The sequence below is a fragment of the Perna viridis genome, chromosome 1 (assembly GCF_037379345.1).
Source record: "Perna viridis isolate PV_CMFRI_1.1 ecotype Kerala chromosome 1, ASM3737934v1, whole genome shotgun sequence".
Classification (NCBI taxonomy): domain Eukaryota; kingdom Metazoa; phylum Mollusca; class Bivalvia; order Mytilida; family Mytilidae; genus Perna; species Perna viridis.
In genome coordinates, this window is record NC_142445.1 from 3945452 (window position 1) to 3962927 (window position 17476).

Sequence of the window (17476 nt, forward strand, 5' to 3'; positions counted from 1 at the left end):
TAATCTAAACAAGACATGATTATCTCTGTTATGCACATGACATTTGAGGACATGCTTAAAAACTAATGCATGTGGATTCTTGGTTTTTTATTTTGTTGAACTGTTAAAAAATTAAAGCCAAAAGATTATTTTTTCATTTACAAGTACATTGTAACTGAGAAGGAATATTTTTTTAAGCCTAAACTAAATTTTATTCAATTGTTAAATAAGTGTTTTCATAACTTCATAAGTACATGTACTTCCATGTATCATTGTATAATTATGCTAGTTAGAAAATGTCAAACAAAATATGTTACTTATGACCAATAAATCTAGCCCTTTCAACTATACAAGTATTCCTGTCAATTTCCCGTAGGGCAATTTTATGCTTGATTAGCAATTGAATATTACCAATTTAAAATTAATGCAATAAATGAATGTACTAACTAGGCACACTATAATGTGCAAAATTTGTAATCTGTTATTGAATGTTAAGAGCTAGAGATAAAATTGAATGGTGAACTAGTTGCATTAAATGTCTCTGAGTATATAATGTATATATTTTACAGTAATACAGTGAAATTCCAGAAATTTTGTAAAAATTAGCTTAAAAACATGTTACTGAGTATAACCCATTCCATGGAGTATCAGCCAGCCTGGGAAAATCTTTTGCCAACCTTTGTAGGGTATTTTGACAGTTCTCAAATGTTGTTTCTGCATATAATATATTTGTTTACAATTTATTTATATTTTGTAGTATTTTACAAAGAAATTACTGATTAGATTTATAAACTGAAATGAACCATTTGGAACATAATATTCCTTACATTAGCACTCATCATGTAAAAACTGTGTGTCTTTAATAGAGGAGAATGAAGGTGATGAAGAAGGAAAAAGCTGGGCTATTACAAAATCAAAGGATGGAGAGGTAGAAGGGAAAAATAAGAAGAAGAAACATCCAACATATGAATCTTGGTTAGCAGGATCTCCACACAACTCAGATGAGTATGATACAGATCTGGAAGAGGATGTTAAAAAAGGTCAGAAAAGTTCAATGTATTACCTAAAGATTTTGATAGTGATGTAAAGGGAGATAACTTATAAAAATTTAGGGAAACAATTTAATGAAAAATCTTTTTTGTGTTAAATGAATATTAATTAGAATAACGTACCGCATTTGATTATAACTCTTAGCATACAAAAAAACCATTTTTTTAACTCAAGCTCAAATGAATTGTTTTGTCTAAATGCTTTTTTATCATGTAAGAAAATTTCTCTAGATTCTTCATGTAATCATTATAATAGTAAACAGCATCAATTCTGTAAATGGCATATAAACTTCTAAGAAGGACAATGATTACATTTTATTGATCAGCTTTGTTAGAACTGGAAATGGAGGAACTGAAAAAACAGCAACTGTCAGGTTAATAGCACTGAAATGTCATGTCTGTGTTAATAACATTCTAATACATGTACTGAAGTCTAACATCCTTCGTTATTATACATGTATGTTTTTTAATATTTCTTCACTAATTTTGTACTATAATGATGTAACAGTGTAACTTTACTGCTGTATATCAATAAAGGGTTTGTGAAGAATTTTGTCAATTAATGATAATGACAATGTGGGAAAATGTAGAACTTCATTTAGTGCAGTGCTTTTATTCATAACAGGACATTTTTATTTAACATTTCAAATCTTGGCATTAATTATTTTATTGTTACTTCAAACTCCAAAAAAAATAAATTCTCAGTAGGAAATTTATGTGAAAATTAAGGTATATAAATGAAACTTAAATAACCTTTGATTTCACATTTTTTAAATTAGCCTGTCACAAGACAATGGTTAAAGAATCAATCTGGTGTATTGTTAATTCTTTTCAAATATAGTGTACTCTAATGGTCTAATTCTTGTATTTTTTCCATAGTTAATTATAGATTTATGCTTTGCTTGGTAGTTAGTAAGGGTATGAAGTAATATCCACATTGTATTGTATGATGTGTTTTGAGATCTGGTTATGTTTTAGTTGAGGAGAAAAAGGAGCTGGACCCAACAGGAAAAACAGCTTATAATGCAGAATGTGAAAAGTCTGGTAAGTGTTGAAAATGTTCATTCTACTTTTACTCACTCTATAGTAATTTTGAAAAATAATTAATTCTGGCAGTGTCTGTATATTTAGAATCTTTTGAATTATGATTTCAATATCTGTTGGAAGGGTTATTTGAGACATTGTTATAGTATACTTTTAATGAAAAAAATTTCAATTTATTTGTAGTTCCTGGTACATGTGTACATCTTTAACCGTAAACCAATTTATATTCACAGATACTTATTTCCCCTTTTTCAGGTTATCAATTCAATTTTACTACTTATTTTCATTATTTAACACTCAGTAATACATGTATTCCATAACAAAGGGTCTTATTCTGGGTGATTTATTTTCATGATTTTTTTTCTGACTTGCAAATATAAGTTGGGTTTCAATACTTTATGATTTAAGTCATATGAAGACCAACTGTGACAGTGTAAAACTGTAAATAATTAGGGATTTAAAAGGAGTATATTATGAAAATTAACTTCATTTTAGGAACAACTCCTGTCACATACATGCACAAACATCTAGGTGACAAGAATCTGAGAATGAGACATCACTATCTTGGTGGAAATGGTACCAAACCCATTGCCAGAGCACTAGAGGTAAAATAATTGTCATATTATTGTTTTGTGCCCCATTTTTTTCTGAGATACAGGGAAGGTATAAAAGAAATAAAGCTATTTATGATGGACTAATTAAGTAAACATTTACATACAATGCTACTTTTGCTCACTTCTATCTTTTCTTGATGATTTGAAGGGGAGTTGATATGTGGGAATAGTTTTGGTGGAAAAAGCTTGTGTTTTAACAATTATGTTTAACTCTGTAGACTCTCAGTTTAAACAAAGTAATACTGGAGACAACATAGTGTTCACTTGAACTACTATTTACATAAAACTGTTGGTTGGCAAGAACTTAAAGTACCCGTCTTGCTTAAGGCAACTCATGTAAAAGATTAATTTCAAAAGATAAAAATGATATCAGTTTGTCACTAAAGTGTCACATTTCTTAGTTGTGTTTGTTTTAGCCTACTTCTTTCAAAAATCTAATACCAAGAATTAAACATTAAATTGTAATAAATCTTCAGTGTATTTGTTTTTTTTTGTATCTAAAGCTGACAGCTCAGTACAATACATTGTTGAGGTAAAAATTGAAAAAATTGATACATGTAATCTCTTGTTGAAGTTTCAAAACTTAAAAGTCACTTATCAAGTCTACCTTCTGAAAAAATCAATTCTGTACATTAAACAAATTTTAAGTATAGTTTTTAACACTCATAAATGAAGTTCTTAGGAATGAATGATACTTCAATATATTTCAAACTCCCTTTTTTTAAGCACTGGAATGTCAGTTAAGTATATCATATGATAATCTGCTTCCAACCAAAATTATAAATCTAATATATAAGTATATTATTAGTATGATATGTAATCATTTTTATTTATATTGATTGCCTTACATTCTCAATTGTTCAAGTTCAGATGCATTTAAAAGCCTTTTCAAGATTGACAGGAAGGAAGAAAAAAACATTCTTAAATGGAAATTGAGATAATTATACTATAAGAGAAAGAATAAACACAGAAAGTAAGGTATAAGATGTACCTGCCCCATTTTTGGTATTTACAGTAAAACACCTCTAAAACAAAACAAAAATGAATACTATGAAAAATAAAAGGGAGGCACCTTTCATGATGACAAACATTGCACCAAAACATTTCAAAACCTGTGAAGTGTTTTGTGTATTTTTATATGACATTTGGACAGATAGATGGAAGGAGAGCTGTAAACCATAATACGGTTGTCAAAATAAAAGTATATAAAAACTGGGGATTAATGGGTACCATTTATCTTTTAACACTTAGAACTGCAAGATTTTATTGACTTCAAATTAAAGTCAACATACATGATATTACAAATAGATCCCTTTCTCAAAAATACAATTATAAAACTAAATGACTAGAATATCACTAAACCAATTCTTCCTTGTAATCTATTTGTAGATCAACACTATAACAGAGAACCTAGATTTAGCAGACAATTTTCTGGAGGCTGACGGAGCTAGATATCTCTCTAGAATGCTCAAAGATAACATGTTCATCGTGTCATTGGTAATAATTCTAGAAATGGGGTTTGGGATATTCTGTTTAAAATGGTCTCTGTGTGTGTGTGGGGGGGGGGGGGGTGGGGTTAATGTATTTAGCTTCATTGTATAGCATTTTAGTTTGTCATTTCTATATAGTACTAGGTACAAAGGGAGAGGGTTTTAGAGTGGCAATGAATTAAGTGTACTTATTGGATGCTTTCTGAAGTTCAAATGTCTTTCTAAACAAAGTTTTTTTTCATAAACAATTGTATGTTATTGATAACACATATTGGTAACTGTTGTATTATGTTATCTGATGACACATGTCAATGTCAAGGTCAGGTGATTAACAGGGTTCAAATTATGATCTTAAAGTGATAATCTACTGACATTGTATAAGAATAAAATTACAAATGATATGTAATAGATAGGGAAATTAATTCTTAAAATAGCAACACACTCACCAAATTTATCAAGTAACAATTCATACATAAGAAACATATTCCATTTTTCCCAATTTGATAAGAAATAAAATTATTTCTGCAGTACTTAATAAAGCAACACCATTTGTTCATGTTCTTTTGATCTTTTTTATATGGATCTATCACTATAATCTGAATGAAACTTAACACAAGAATTTGTCACGAAAATGAAAGTATTCACATTGTTTTTTTATAATCATTCTTGTCACTATCTAATATCAATTTCCAATTTTATTCTTTATAGGACATTTCTAATAACTTCATACACACCTTGGGGGCTGCAGCTATAGCAGATATGTTGGAATACAATACTACACTGAAAACACTCGCAATAGCAGGTAAAATCTTAATCAGAAGACACTGCTATGACACTTACGATAGGTAGTAAGTTTTTCATCTTCATTAAATGGGGAGTATTTGATGTAGATTAAAATTGGCCATTCATGTAATGTAATTTAATGTAAAAATACAAAATTGGCCATTCATGTGATGTAATTTGATGTAAAAATACAAAATGATGTATTTTAAATGACACAATTTGTTAATGTTAGTTTTCAAGTAAAAAAAAAATATCCACTTTACAAATAAGTTAGGATCATAGCCATGAATAGAAAAAGAGAAACTTCATGATTTTTACAAGTTAGGCCTTAAATGTTCCAAATAAACTAAAAAAAATAAACAAATGTTTTTCTTTTGCTTAGTTTCTTTTTAATGTAAAATTTTGGTTTATCTTGTAATGTTTGTTAAGTTTTGGAATCAACAGGTAGTTATAGGTAAATGATGATAGAAAACATCAGAGGTGTAAGTAAAAAACATATTCATGGAGAATGCAATCAGAAATTTCTTCTTTTAACACTAAAAAATCTTGCTAAAGGGAGATAACTGTATTTTTTTATCTTACTTTATAAGTGGATTTCACAATGATACCTTTTAATTAACAGGGAATCAGTTGACTGACCGTGATGCTTGGTACTTTATAGAAGCACTGAAGGGCAATATAACATTAACTTCCTTAGATCTCAGCAACAATAACTTTGGTGAACTTGGAGGCATATATCTTGGAGGAGCATTGGTATGTATTTGATGACTTTGGAATGCATGGAAGAAAGGGATTATTTTGTCAACATATTTTATTTGTTTGTTGCTTAAATTGAAATTTAGTTGTGAACTTCAATATGAACAAATTTATATAAATAGGAATTTATGGTTAATTTTTGTTGATGAATATACATTTTTGTACTTTAATGGTTTAGTAGGTTTATTGTATAGCATTTTAATGTGTACCACAAAAAGAATCTAAAGTATAAATGTGTGGATATTGTCTTGAGTATTATTTTATATTGTGTGTAGTTTGATGATTATCAGCTGTTCATAGAGTAATATTTCAGATACACATTGTTCTGTACATTGACAGTTGGTTGCTTACTGTTTTTCCGACACAGTCGGTATAGTTTCACTTTTTACCCTTTGACCTTAAATACACTCTTCCATGAAACGCAAGTCACCTGACCTAAATTCTGTTTCTCGATTGTCCAAATACTGTTAACTTAGTGGCATTCGAAAAACTGTATCGGAAATTCAAACTGCATGCCATGTGTTACTTCCTGAATGAAATGTAGAAAATAATAAGCAAAAAGAACAAACTTTACTGTGTCGGCTATCTTTTTTTAAAGATAGTACTTGTTAATATTATGATGCTCTCCAATGAATTCCCATATTGTAGCTTCTAATTATTCATTAAACATGTAATTGCATGGCTATAGTTAATTATTACATACCAATGCAGAAAGACTCTTTTTGCTGAAATTCATGCAATAACCCTATAATCTTGATAGAAATTTTTGTCATTATTGAATTTATATTTTCTTAGGCATTAAATGAGGGATTACTAGATGTTGATTTAAGCTGGAATTCACTACGCAACAAAGGAGCTGAAACTATAGCTAATACACTTACAGTAAGTCTTTTGTCTGCAACAAATCTATACATCATTTTTAGGTATAGGATGGTGCATGTATGATTCTGTTAATTTTTTATAAAGGATTATAGTGTACTTTTTTTACCTTTATTCTGTATGTTCAACAAATATATAAAAAAGAGGCCTAAAAATTATTGAATGCCTTCCTAAATGTACATTAATGTGGAAATAGAGTACTTTTGGGATACTAAGGAGTATCAAGTATGAGTTTAAAGTACCAGTATATATAGGAAATGTGAATTAAATGTCATGTTTCTAAAACTGACTTCCTTGGTTGCCATTTCACTTTCAAAAGTTTGTGTCTTCAAATAAGTCCAACTTTCCTAAGAACTTTCTAATTTATATGGATCTTTTTTAAATTTTACAGAAGAACCAAACATTAGAAGTATTGGATTTGTCATGGAATGGGTTTGGTGAGAGGGGACTCAAAGAATTACAGAATTCACTTAAAGTTAATAAACGTCTACGGGTACTTGATCTCAGGTATAAAAGTTAATAAAGGTCTGTGGATACTTGATCTCAGGTTTAAAAGTTAATAAAGGTCTGTAGGTACTTGATCTGAGGTATAAAAGTTAATAAAGGTCTGTAGGTACTTGATCTGAGGTATAAAAGTTAATAAAGGTCTGTAGGTACCTGATCTGAGGTATAAGAGTTAATAAAGGTTAATAAAGGTCTGTGAGTACTTGAGCTGAGGTATAAAAGTTAATAAAGGTCTGTGGGTACTTGACCTCAAGTTTAAAAGTTAATAAAGGTCTGTGGGTACTTGATATCAGGTATAAAAAGTTAGCAAAGGTGTGTTGGTACTTGATCTCAGGTTTAAAAGTTAATAAAGGTCTGTAGGTACTTGATCTGAGGTATGAAAGTTAATAAAGAGGTGTGGGTACTTGATCTGAGGTATGAAAGTTAATAAAGAGGTGTGGGTACTTGATCTGAGGTATAAAAGTTAATAAAGGTCTGTGGGTACTTGATATCAGGTATAAAGGTGTGTGGGTACCTGATCTGAGGTATGAAAGTTAATAAAGAGGTGTGGGTACTTGATCTGAGGTATAAAAGTTAATAAAGGTCTGTGGGTACTTGATATCAGGCACTGGAAGGAAGGCCACATCTAATACCACTTACTTAATAATGAATTCAACAATGCTGGAATATTCAACTGTTCTCATCTGTATAAAAGCTGAACTATCTTAATATATAGTGATGTTAATTGTTTTTGCTGTTGAATATCTTATTTATTTTAAGATTGTTCAAACCTTTTACACTGATGATCTTATACACGCACTTGGCAAATCATTGAGCAAGTTGTACTAGACAAAGTTTAAACAGTGTGTTATAAGATCATTTGAAGAAAACAATGAAGTAAATTTAAGCTCATTTAAATCAGCAAGAAATTTTTAACAGTGAACCTATTTTTTAATTATTTTAAGTGAAAAAGAAACATATTAAGATAAGTGTTCTTTCGACAATTTTATTAAAACTTCCATAAGCCTTTAACACCGAAGACTCTATTTTCTTAGAAACTAATATATTGACCTACGTTTTTATATGAAAATTTTTAAGTACCAGGTATATTTATCCAATCTGTAGGAAATATGAGTCTCGATCTATCTTAATTTGCATGAGAAGTTAACTTGTGATTTTGTCTGTTGACCAGCAGTACTGCATTAACTCTAAAATCTGCCATTTACTGAAGAACAAAATTACAGAAATACACATGGTGCATGAAAATAATTTCTCATTACAGCAATAACAGAATAAATAAAACAGCTGCTGGTTACCTGGCCAATGGTATAAAACAGAACACAGCATTAGAATCTCTTATTGTAAGTCTTATAACAGCATTACATAACACATTATTACTTTTTACATGAATAGTATACAATGTATTATGAATTTTATATCAGGTTCTACAAATATTTTGGATGAGCAAAATTTCATTTTACTGAAACTTCTATTTCTAAGAAAATGTTTTGATATTTGCTTATGTAAGGGAAGTTTTAGATATTTTTTTAAGTTATGTGGCACAATTGCAATTTTTGTGGATAAGATTGGTAGACATTGTTTACTGTATGTTAGCATGTTACTGACTTAAGCGTGATTGGTAGACATTTGTAACAGTTTGTCAGCATGTTAATGACTAAAGTGTAATTGGTAGACATTGGTAACTGTTTGTCAGCATGTTAATGACTAAAGTGTAATTGGTAGACATTGGTAATTGTTTGTCAGTATGTTAATGACTAAAGTGTAATTGGTAGACATTGGTAACTGTTTGTCAGTATGTTAATGACTAGAGTGTAATTGGTAGACATTGGTAACTGTTTGTCAGTATGTTAATGACTAAAGTGTAATTGGTAGACATTGGTAACTGTTTGTCAGTATGTTAATGACTAAAGTGTAATTGGTAGACATTGGTAACAGTTTGTCAGTATGTTAATGACTTAAGTATGATTTGTTTACAACATATTATTATATGTTTGAGATATATCCCTTTTTATACTGTATTTTTACATTTCTGTAAAGTATCCTTGTACTTTATTTTTGGTACTTTGCTTTCTTTGTAGTTAAATTTGAACCCAATTGGAGATGAAGCAATGGAGAATATTATCAATATGATTAAGTTCCAGCCAACCCTAACCTATGTCTCTCTTGAGGTATAATAGTGTACAAACATACAGAACAATATCAGCTTGCAGCTAAGTTCAGCTCAGTCCAGCTTTTTTCCATCCCATTATTGCTTTGTCATAAATCTCACTTGTATCTCTTACAAATTATTTTGAGTTATCCCCCTTTTCAATTTTACCCATTTAAATATTATGAATCATTTGCTCTTTCACTATTATATAAAAGTTTTTCCTTTATCAACAATTGAAGCACATTCATATTTTTTTATATTTTTAATTAATTAGCCAATGTATTACAGGTTATTTTAATTGCTGTAAAGTAAGTTTTGGGCATCACATGTATTTATTTTTATCTATTTTAACAACTCAACATATATACACTATGTTGTGCAGAGATGTTGTCAAAGAAAGTTATGTCCTGAGGAATGTAAATGCATGCTTTCATGATTCAACTTATGTCCATAATATTTTTTGTATACATTTATCACAAATTAAATATGTCATTTATTCACAAAAATTTATAAGCATAATTTATTTTGGCTAGTAATGTATTGACATTCTGTTTATTCTCTTCTAATAACAACAATAAATGCCTAACTCCATTATGGATTCTAATATATACAATAATATGGCACATTTGGATTTAAGATAAGAATTTTTGTTGGTTTTTTTTTTGTAATAGCTGTGGATTATTTTGCTTTACAAGTATTCCAGTAATGTATTCTTTAAATAAAATTTGAAGGACAGAGAATGGAATATAATATTTATTTGTATATAATTTTTTATCATATTTGGTATAAATTCTATTTTGCTATGCCTGTTTTCAGAACTGTGGGGTAAGTATGTAATGGCCAGGTTGTTCAGTGGAACAGCTTAGTCTCATCAACTCATAGCATGTTGTCACAGAAACCATCTCCATGGAGATTTCTGTCTTTGATTTCAGTTACTTTTTTCATTCTTTTTACTGTTTAATTGTTTCTTTCTAACACTTCGTAAATCTTTAGTTAATCCCAGAAAAGATTTCAAAAAATAAATTAAATTAATATTTGAACAAGAGTAAAAATCTGCAATTACTGGGTACCATTGGAAAATTACAAGTTGAAGGTAAAAATAGTTAAACAGTCATAGTCACTAACTTGAGTTTGACAGTTCAAATGTCATTTATAATATTGAAACTGTTTTGGTCTTTCTTTAACCTTCAACTCATAAAAATATATCCTGGCACTCATTTTATTCAATTACAGGCCAGTAATCTTTAGAAATAAGTTTATTGAAATCAAATAAAACAATCGTATTTCTTTCCTTAAGAATTCTTTTGAATATTGAATCACATTTATCATTGATAATGTCATGATTTAGTTCAGCATGTTGCATTGCATGCTCTATAGAGTTGAATGTTGTAGATGAAATATATTGTATTTGTGTTGTATAAAGGGAGATAATTGACATTTATTTTGGCTAGTATATAGCAGGGTTTAAAATGTCAGTTTGCATGGTGGTTATTAAAACATAAGATTGTCCTGATACTGTGTATTTTTTCAGACTGTTATCAATTCTGTCAATGGAGTTTTATCTAAGTATTGAATGTTTCATTTTTTGATGCATCATCAGTGTGTAAATGACCATAGCACATCTTCATGAAGCATGCTAGTGCTTCATGTCCAAAATGTGTGATGCTTTTACATATGGTTAAAACATGAAAAATAAAATATTCTGTTCTTATAATTATTTTTTGTTTCTCTTTTTATTTTTATTATATTTTAGATATACATAAAAAATAGGCAATACATGATCAATAAAAGTAGTCGACATAATTGTTGGCATAGCATATATGAATAGTTCAAAGATATGTTTCATTGACTCATGAAACATCAGGCGTAAGCCAATTTTTTACTGAGATTAGCATATTTAAATAATACGCACAGTAAATGTAACGTTTTAAATCCACCAATTTATAGAAACATGAAGCACTTTCAGGCCAGACTCCTACATCAAATTCTATATTACAAAATATGTATGTTATTTAGTATAGGGGCCTCTCATTAGTCAATTAGACCATTAGGCCATAATAATGTCCTGTACTCCACTATAGCATCAGTTCTTGTTACCTAAAATGATTGTTATCATGTCTTTTTTATCATTATACAGTCTTAGATAACATGTAACATTTACCAGCATGATATGATTTTATATGAATTACGATTAAAATGATAATTGATAATTATCTTTTAGGAAATGAATATTTCTCCAGCTAACTACAAGAGGATAAGAGAATTACAGATGGAGAGGGATATAAGTATTTTACATGGTGGATCTGGTGGATACCAAAGACATACTGTTAGTGTTATACCATCATCTTAATTAATAATTAATTCGTACTAAGTTTGAGTTGAAATTTTAAACACAAAAGTTGAGGTACATTTGTGGGATACTCTGGCTCCCTGGTCAATATCATAAGTGACCCTAGGATCGCTAAAAATCTACACTCAGGTCACCACTGATGGATATGCACAATATATGAGTAAATTGCCGCTTATGAAATAAAATGCAAACAAAGATGAGATTATCTTAATTAACTTTATTACTGTGCACTAATGATATAAGTAATTTGAAAGAAATATTTTAACTTTTCTCTTTTAAATTTAAATATTAGAACATATAAAAATAAATAAAATAATACCATATATGCTCAGCCAATCAAAAGACAGAAGACATCACTGGTGACCTGGTGTTATATTTGAGAGAAACATGTGGAACGAAAATACTACCTGGGCTGCCAGGATAATTTATGGGAGATATTTGCCCCCTTACTTTCATGAAAATTGATGATCTAGTAACAGCAATCTTTTACTTGCTAAACAAAGGTGCAAGACCTAAGGTTTAATGGCCTATATTTGTTACTGATTTGTGCTGCACATTTAAGTCATAATCAATGGTCAAAATGGCTGGTTTTCTTACAAAACGAGGATGAGAATTACCCATCCAACATAAAATACAAATGTCTGCACCAGTGTAGACCTATGTAGTATCTTGATATTCTGAAAAGTTTTTGTCTATTTATCAGGATTTTTGAAGATTTGGTGGGTCTACATTGGCACAAGCATCACAAATTTGAAAAAAAATTATCAATTTCTTACCAAAATTTAGCTATTTTTGCCAAAATACTTGCGGTTTTAATACATTTGAATTGTCATTACTCAACAAAAACTATCTAACAAATTCTAATGGCTACAAGGTTATGACATTAAATTGTTTTTTTTTTGTATCCGTTGGCATTTTTTTTAATTTGCAACCAACGAAAAAGGTTTTAATTGCCTTTGCTATATATTTAAAATTTGTGAAAATATTATGTATTTCTCTCCATGATGAGAACTTATGTATAAATTTTAAAACTTCTAATATGGTAGTGTTGTTGTATTACATGAAGTCCCAAATGAAAATGCTGAGTGGTAACATTCTCATGTTTAGAATTTCAGTCCATTAAGGGCCAAAAACACACCTAAGTGCACATAGTCCTTTGCTTTTCATGTATGGTATCTGAAGGAATATAGGTTTATTTAAGTACCATTCTGTGTAAGAATCAGGCAAGGAGTGACACATCATTTATCTCAATTTGGTTTTTTTGCCTCAAATATATTAAAATACATTTTGAAAACAACTGAAAAGCTATTTAAATTTATACTGAAGCACTGGTGACAGATATTTTTTTACTGCTTATATAAGGAAAAACTTCAGGAAAATTTTCACGCTATGTTTTTTATAGTGCATTTCAACTAAATCTGAACTATCAATATCTTAAAAAGGGCAAACTTTACAAACACTTTGACAATAATTTCTTGAGGTTATGAGGTATAAATACTTGGGTAATGCATTAAATTCTCTATGTGTTTTTACTTCATGTGCCACACCTTATACACATTCTGCCTGATTCTTAGACAGAGAAGTACTTAAGTTCTCCGAAATTTTTATATCTAAACTTGGTTTCATAAAACAGTAATTTAATACCAACTGTATATATATGCTTTATTTTGTTAAACCAAAAGAAGAACAATACAGACAGTACAGTAAAACAATTACTTACAGTACAGTAACACAATTACTTACAATACAGACAGTGCAGTGACACAATTACATACAATACAGACAGTACCATGACACAATTACATACAATACAGACAGTACAGTGACACAATTACTTACAATACAGATGGTACAGTGACACAATTACTTACAATACAGACAGTGCAGTGACACAATTACTTACAATACAGACAGTACAGTGACACAATTACTTACAATACAGACAGTGCAGTAACACAATTACATACAATACAGACAGTACAGTAACACAATTACATACAATACAGACAGTGCAGTAACACAATTACTTACAATACAGACAGTACAGTAACACAATTACTTACAATGCAGACAGTACAGTAACACAATTACTTACAATGCAGACAGTACAGTAACACAATTACATACAATACAGACATTATTGTAAAACAATTACTTACATGTGTTGTTGAGATGATAATTTATGACAATAGAAACAAAATACTACAAAGTTAGATAGAGTGCTTTTTATATCTACTTTGTTAATTTGTAAAAGTTTTTTTCAGTCACAAACCAGTGTAATGCGGCTTTTTACCAAGTTCTTACGAGAACACACTTCAGATTTGGAGACAGCATTTCTACAGCAAGATAAGGACCATAGTGGGAAATTATCCAGTGAGGATTTAAAGATAGCATTAAAAACTGCAGGTCTTAGATTGACCAATGTAAGTTATAGTTTGGTTACTTAAATTCATCTGTTTCAATAGTCAAGGTCCAAGTACAGTAAAAAAAAAAAACTCTAACATCTGGTATTAAGGAAATAGAAAGAATTGATATTCTTTGCAGTAAAATGAATTGTGTATAAGAAGTACTCAAAACTAAAAAATATTGAAGTAGGAAGCCAAATCCAGCTTAATGTTTAATACAAGAAATGAAGTCCCACTGATTTTGGAGTTTTGAATTTTGTGACTTTTTGAAGGTTTAAAATGGTCTGGGACTGGCATTTCAATTAACTGCTAGTAGTCCTTAGTCTGTACATATGTGTAATTTATATTCAGTTTCCACAATGGCCAGATTTTAAAGGGGGAGGGTTGTGATCATGCATAAGTACTTTAACCCTGCCACATTTTTTGCACCTGTCCCAAGTCAGGTAGTTCTGGCCTCTTTATGTCTTGTTTTGTTTTCACTTTATTATACCCCCGCAACGATAAGTTGGGGGCATATTGTTTTACCCCTATCCGTCATACCGTAATTCCGTCCATAATTCTGTCCATCCAATAAGTTTTCCGCACTTTTTTTGAAAATCCTTGAAGATATTGAACTGATTTTTTGTATGTGAGTCTTTCATGATTAGTTACAGATCAAGTTAAAGTTTCGTTCCGCTACGCTGAGTTTTACCAAAATTATGGGCCCTGGACTTAAAAAATTTCATGGAAATAACAGTTTTCCGCACTTTTTTTGTAAACCCTTGAAGATATTGAACTGCTTTTTGGTATGTGAGTCTGTCATGATTAGTTACAAATCGAGTATAAGTTTCATTCTTCTACGCCGAGTTTTACCAAAATAATGGGCCCTGCACTTCAAAAATTGTATTGAAATAATAGTTTTTTGCTTTTTTATTTGTGAATGCTTGAAGATATTTGACTTCTTTTTGGTATGTGAGTCTGTCATGATTAGTTACAGATTGAGTTTAAATTTCGTTAAGCTATGCTGAGTTTTACTCAAAACCACATGCGGGGTCATCATTTGTGTCTCACAGACACAATAACACATCTGACAAAGTGCTTTTTACAATTTTGAGTTATGATATGACTGTATGAAGATTAAATGTGGGGGCATCACTTTATCTGGTTTTATTTTTTATGTTACTTGAGTATATAGGGGCAACTCTTTTACTGTACCTATGTATAATGATACTTTGGGGTCATCTGCAGTCTACCCAGTGGTATGAGTTTCCTGTTGTTCATTTAAGACCAATGGATGGCCTTGAGCTGACATTTTCATCCTAGTGGGGTTGTTGTCTCTGACATATACACTATACCTATTCTCATTATATATATTAGATATCATTTTAAATATATTGATCAAATCTGGTCATTTTTATGGCTTTTGTATTTAATTTTACAGAAACAGATGAATATTTTGTTAGAAGACATTGATGCTCATCATTCAGGTGAAATCAAATACAATGAAATTCTAGCTGGCAGAGCTCTAGTCAACAGAAGAAAATCATCTCAGGTGTATGCACTAACTGGACTAGAAAATAAAATACATATCCTTAGCAACAGAGGAAAAGAAATTGGAGTCTCATGATTGGCTATAACTCTGATGTATTGCAATAGAATCTCATATAACTAACAAAATTAGCAGTATTAAGTATGGTGACTTGATCATTATAATATCACCTCATATCATATTCTATGGCTGTGAAAATCTCCCATGCCTTATACCATTCCTAGTCAATGTATATTGGTGATGGAAAGGTCAAATCAATTTAATTGATTATGCTCTGATATCAAATCCAATACATCTCTTTTTGATGATATGTTCCACTACAGTTGTAATATCATATTTTAAATGCTTGATCTTTGATGCTAAGTTTTTGCCAATTTGTTTTCTGATATTATTTTTCTGCTATACTACAGTATTTCTAATCTCAATCAATTACATAAATATAATTAATCATAGGTGTAGATACGAGGGGTGTGTTACTTGTCCACCATAGGCAAGTGTTGTGAATGAGAAAAAGACAAATATTTAATATGAAATTAAGTTTCCAATCTCCTGATTTGTTTTTTTATTATGTCTTCCACATTTTGATATTTGATGTTACTGTCTTCCATTTTTAAGACTGTATAGCTGTAATAACAAGATTTCCACTGTTTCTGAAATCACCACAACTGTGAAAAGGCATCCAGATAGTTTTTAGTCACTACATCCTGTAACAAAGACCAATAGATAACTTTTAGACCAATAACATCCCTATTGTAGAGAAATATTGGCTTCATTGGGGTTTACCTAGGGCTAAAGTATTCCTTTCTTATATATATTTCAGATTAAACATTGATGATCATAGTTAGCTTTGAGGTGTGCAACTAAGTGCAAATGACTTATTCATTTGGCTTGATTTTTTATAACAATTCTCAAAATATTCATATTTATGTTTGTTTTAAAAAAAAATATATTTATTAGAGCTTTTATACTTTTATAATTTCATGATATTTTTGTTTGTTAAGAATATTCCATGTGTATATTGTTAACCAATATCTGTATTTAATAAGAGTTGATGTTGTGTCACCTTTCTACACATGTCAGCCGATTTGACATCCTGGTGAAATTCAGTGGTAGCTGAATATATTTCATGGCTTGAACTAAAACCTTTAAAATGTGAATTCCAATTTCACTTCTTTCAGACCAAACATTCAGATACTAATTTTCTTTTCTTTCAGACCAGACATTCAGGTCCTAGTTTTGACTTATTTTAGATCAGACATTCAGATCCTAATTTTCTCGTCACTTGATGTGTATCCAATAGTCTATGTTCAATTTAAATACAAAGAAAATTTTTTTTTTAAATAATTCAGTTAATATATAAATTCATCTCCATGAAGTTCTGAAAGATAATTGAACCATTTCTGTAGTGTACAAGCATCCTGATGTCATGTTACATATTTCATATATCTATATTTATTCATGCTTTATGAACCCATGATTATCTCCCTTGTTTTACCGGTTGGTTTAATTATGACACTATATACAAGTGTCTGTCTCAATAATGCCTCGGGTGGTTTAGATGTATTTATTGGTTTCTAATTTATTTACATAATATATTCATGAGACAAGCTTTAATATCATTAAGTTTTTTTGGTGATTTTTCAGTTTGATTAAATTTTTGTACTTTTTCCATACAGAGTTTTTGATTAACTTTTTATTCCCTTCAATAAGTATTTTTTTAGTTTTTGTTTTGTTTACTTTAATCATGAATCAAATAAAATTGTCTCAAATGTTCAGTTACTTTTGTTTCTTTTTTATTAAAACATTATTTGCGGCAAGAATCAGGGTCAACTTTCCAGTGAATTGATCAACAAACAACAGATAAAAGTGGTTTAAAGATGGCAACTTAGGTTATATCAAAGTGATACGGACTTTGTAGCAACAGCGACTTAATTATGTTACATACA

At 29.9% G+C, this 17476-nt stretch overlaps 1 protein-coding gene across 3 annotated transcripts in view; it reads left to right on the forward strand.

The window, feature by feature from the left end:
- Positions 1 to 17309, forward strand: part of LOC148626900 (uncharacterized) — a 26526-nt gene extending 9217 nt beyond the window's left edge. For 2 of the 3 annotated variants that reach the window (XM_088557141.1, XM_088557076.1), the window contains 14 exons: positions 846 to 1019; positions 1355 to 1402; positions 2007 to 2072; positions 2568 to 2677; positions 4076 to 4183; positions 4885 to 4978; positions 5582 to 5712; positions 6511 to 6597; positions 6986 to 7101; positions 8360 to 8438; positions 9177 to 9266; positions 11469 to 11573; positions 13862 to 14020; positions 15423 to 17309. In XM_088557141.1, the coding sequence (XP_088413267.1) occupies positions 846 to 1019; positions 1355 to 1402; positions 2007 to 2072; positions 2568 to 2677; positions 4076 to 4183; positions 4885 to 4978; positions 5582 to 5712; positions 6511 to 6597; positions 6986 to 7101; positions 8360 to 8438; positions 9177 to 9266; positions 11469 to 11573; positions 13862 to 14020; positions 15423 to 15608 (1553 nt within the window). In that variant the 3' untranslated portion in view covers positions 15609 to 17309. The remainder of the gene's footprint in view (positions 1 to 845; positions 1020 to 1354; positions 1403 to 2006; positions 2073 to 2567; positions 2678 to 4075; positions 4184 to 4884; positions 4979 to 5581; positions 5713 to 6510; positions 6598 to 6985; positions 7102 to 8359; positions 8439 to 9176; positions 9267 to 11468; positions 11574 to 13861; positions 14021 to 15422) is intronic. The other variant, XM_088557193.1, reaches the window with a different exon arrangement.
- Positions 17310 to 17476: the final 167 nt, after the last annotated feature.